This window comes from Gadus chalcogrammus, chromosome 8, assembly GCF_026213295.1.
Source record: "Gadus chalcogrammus isolate NIFS_2021 chromosome 8, NIFS_Gcha_1.0, whole genome shotgun sequence".
Classification (NCBI taxonomy): Eukaryota; Metazoa; Chordata; class Actinopteri; order Gadiformes; family Gadidae; genus Gadus; species Gadus chalcogrammus.
In genome coordinates, this window is record NC_079419.1 from 22,092,343 (window position 1) to 22,095,196 (window position 2,854).

The 2,854-nt window shown below is 45.9% G+C and overlaps 1 protein-coding gene across 1 annotated transcript; it reads right to left on the reverse strand.

Annotated features, from left to right (window-relative positions):
- Positions 1-929: 929 nt before the first annotated feature.
- LOC130387940 (putative nuclease HARBI1) lies at positions 930-2,579 on the reverse strand. The gene is made up of 3 exons (XM_056597232.1): positions 2,454-2,579; positions 1,359-2,055; positions 930-1,270 (listed from the first exon to the last, which is right to left on the reverse strand). The coding sequence occupies exons 1-3, from the start codon at positions 2,577-2,579 to the stop codon at positions 930-932; spliced, it is 1,164 nt and encodes a 387-aa protein (XP_056453207.1).
- Positions 2,580-2,854: the final 275 nt, after the last annotated feature.

A 2,854-nucleotide genomic window follows, 5' to 3' on the forward strand; every position in this document is an offset into this window, starting at 1 on the left:
CAGAACGACCGGACGGTGGCTAAAACAAACTTACACCTAAATGTTCTTATAACCAATCCTATTTCAGATTTAATCTTTAAAACAATGAGTTATACTTACCTCAGACGTGCGGGCCTGTTGAAGTGTTTTAGCGTCGCGCCCGCCGGGATTTCTCGGGACTTTCTTCCAAACGTCGAAGGGTCACCATCTATTGCATATTCTCGAAGAAAGTTGTCCCAATCCCAGGTTGCTTTGAACTCACTTCATTTATTATAAAGTCGTCGGCATGTTTCGGCATGGTAAGTGAAGCTATACGGAGGGAATTGTAGCTAAAGAGTGGAACACGTGTGAGAGATAATAACTCTGGCTACTATGGGCCACGGGCAGAGGCCCGTGACCCTTCGCGGGTGTCGCTGAAAATCTCTGATCTATGGTAAAGGGCAGAGGCCAGTGACCCTAGCGAGCGCGTGTGTGATTAATCTCTGGTATCTTCACAATGGGTGCCACAGGTAAGAGGACCGACCAAGTGGGCGTTAGACGGCGGTGAGTAATGACTTCGGCTTCTTCGTATATATAAAAGTGCGCTATCTGTGGCGGAGAGCCGCATAATAGGTATTGCATCCCTGTGGCCCTTATAGTATTTACGGCCCTTATATGTTTGGTCCTGCTTCATTTTGGTCTATGTGTGGGTAGCTTAGATTCTTAAAATACGTAACAATCTGCTCATTCTTGAAAGCAAAAGTGTAATTTTATGTTACATTTCACATGTATACTGGCAAATACAGTTACACAAGGACTTCAGGAGGCAAGAGTTTCAAGAAGAAAATCGCTGCTTTATTAAGCATAAAAAACACGATATCTGCTGAAAGTTGTTGAAAAAAATATATGTACATTTATTGACAAAGCTATGAATATATATATACAAAAAAAGTGTGTGTGTGTGTGTGTCTCTAGAGGTAATCATGTTCTTGCAGGCAAACATCCAGTCCTGCAGGAGCAGAAACATGGGCAGCAATCCTCGCCCGTGACGCATTGCCTGACAGGTCCCTGTCATCTGCCTCCACGGTGTCACCTGGGCCATCCTCCTCCTCCTCCTCCAAGATATCCCCTGCTGCCATGCAAATGTTGTGCAGGATGCAGCAGGCACCTACCACCTTGGGGGCAAACAGAGACCGGATCTCCATATACCGCAGGAAGATGGCCCGCCAGCGGGTTTTGAGGATCCCGAATGACCTCTCCACAATGTTACGCCCTCTAGCGTGGAGCCTGTTGTATCTGGCTTCAACCTGACCTGGTAATCAAAAATCACATGGATGTATCAGTGTCACCAAACTAACAATTTGTTTCTGTGCATGTGTGACAGAAGAGAAGGTGCTTACCGGCTAAAGGGTGGCGGTATGGCGTCATGATGGCCACAGGACGCTGCAGGCATGGGTACCCTCCATCACCCAGCAAGAAGTACCCAGCTGGTGGGTAAAGAGCATGCCTATAAAAAGGAGAACGCCGGAGCACGAGGGCATCATGCACTGACCCCGGGGTCCCGATGTGCACGTCAATAAATTGACCGTTTCCATCGCAGATGCCCTGCAGGATGATGGAAGTGAAGAGCTTCCGGTTAAAGTAGCTCTTCTGCTCTGCAGGTGGCAAAACTTTGATGTGGCATCCATCAATGGCCCCAGCAGCACATCTGAAGGCCTCGTGACCTGCTAGGCGAGCAAAGCGAGCCCCCACCGCCTCCATCTCCTCTGCCTTGGGGAAATGAATCACCCTGTGGAGGATGGCCATCATCTCCTCCACCACGCCATGGACCGTCCTGCAAACTGTGGACAGGGGCATCCCGAAGGCATCTGCCGTTACCCTGTACGATGCTCCACCGGCCAGCCAGTACATTGCCACCAGCACCTCCACCTCATGGCTCCATCCATGGGCTTTTTGCTGGGGCAGCAAGGCAAGCAGCCGGTTGAAGCTCTCCCTGGAGAGCCTGAAGGCTGGCTTCAGGTTCCCTCCAGAGAAAAACACGGCTAGGATGGGCACAGTGATGTTCAGCTGTGTGTACAGCTGTGAGCTGCTTTGGTCCTGGTACCAAACAAAGAAAATAAATATATTTTTATATGCCAATGGTTAGGTTCATATATTTTGATTTATTGCTTATTTGTGTATTTTAATGTACAATAAATTGCAATTATGTATTTAATATGTATTGTCTGCTGTATACCAGAATTAAAAAAACAATTTAACATTTTACTTGTTTGATAAGTAAAAAGGTAAGGGTAAATTCACTAAAGGAATCTTTCCTAGGGCTAGTTCTTTTTAATAAATTTTAGCCTGTTTTATATATTGTGTGTAGCTTTAAGGGGCTTAAACTTTTTACCCTGTGGTAAAAATGTCAAATTCACCCATTAGTCAAGTATATATATCAGTATCAACCGATAAAGCGAAAGGTTAAAAACAAGCCATATCAATAAAACACATACGTGAGACAGACAACTGAGGATGGCTCGTCTCCTTGGCATCCCCCGCCGCATTCTAGCTCTCCGATCAACGATGATCCTCCTCTGTTGGGCAGCCTCCTCTTCTGCTTGAAGATAGAGGAAACCCATCGCAACGGCAATCCCTCTCAGATCCATCCTGTAATTTAAAACAATAGCAATAGCTTACTCTTAACTTAAGCTGTTACTCTTAGCAAATGAAACATGCAAGACTCACCTGGCTCCCGAGCTAGCATTGCTATGCAATGTGTGAGCAAACGCAAGACAGAATTCCTGAACATATGCATGTGTGATTAATGTTGATCAAGCAATGTTATCTCAGTAATTTACCTGGGACGATGTGTGACAGTCTTGACATTTTGATCATTCATTACCCCTCTTTTATG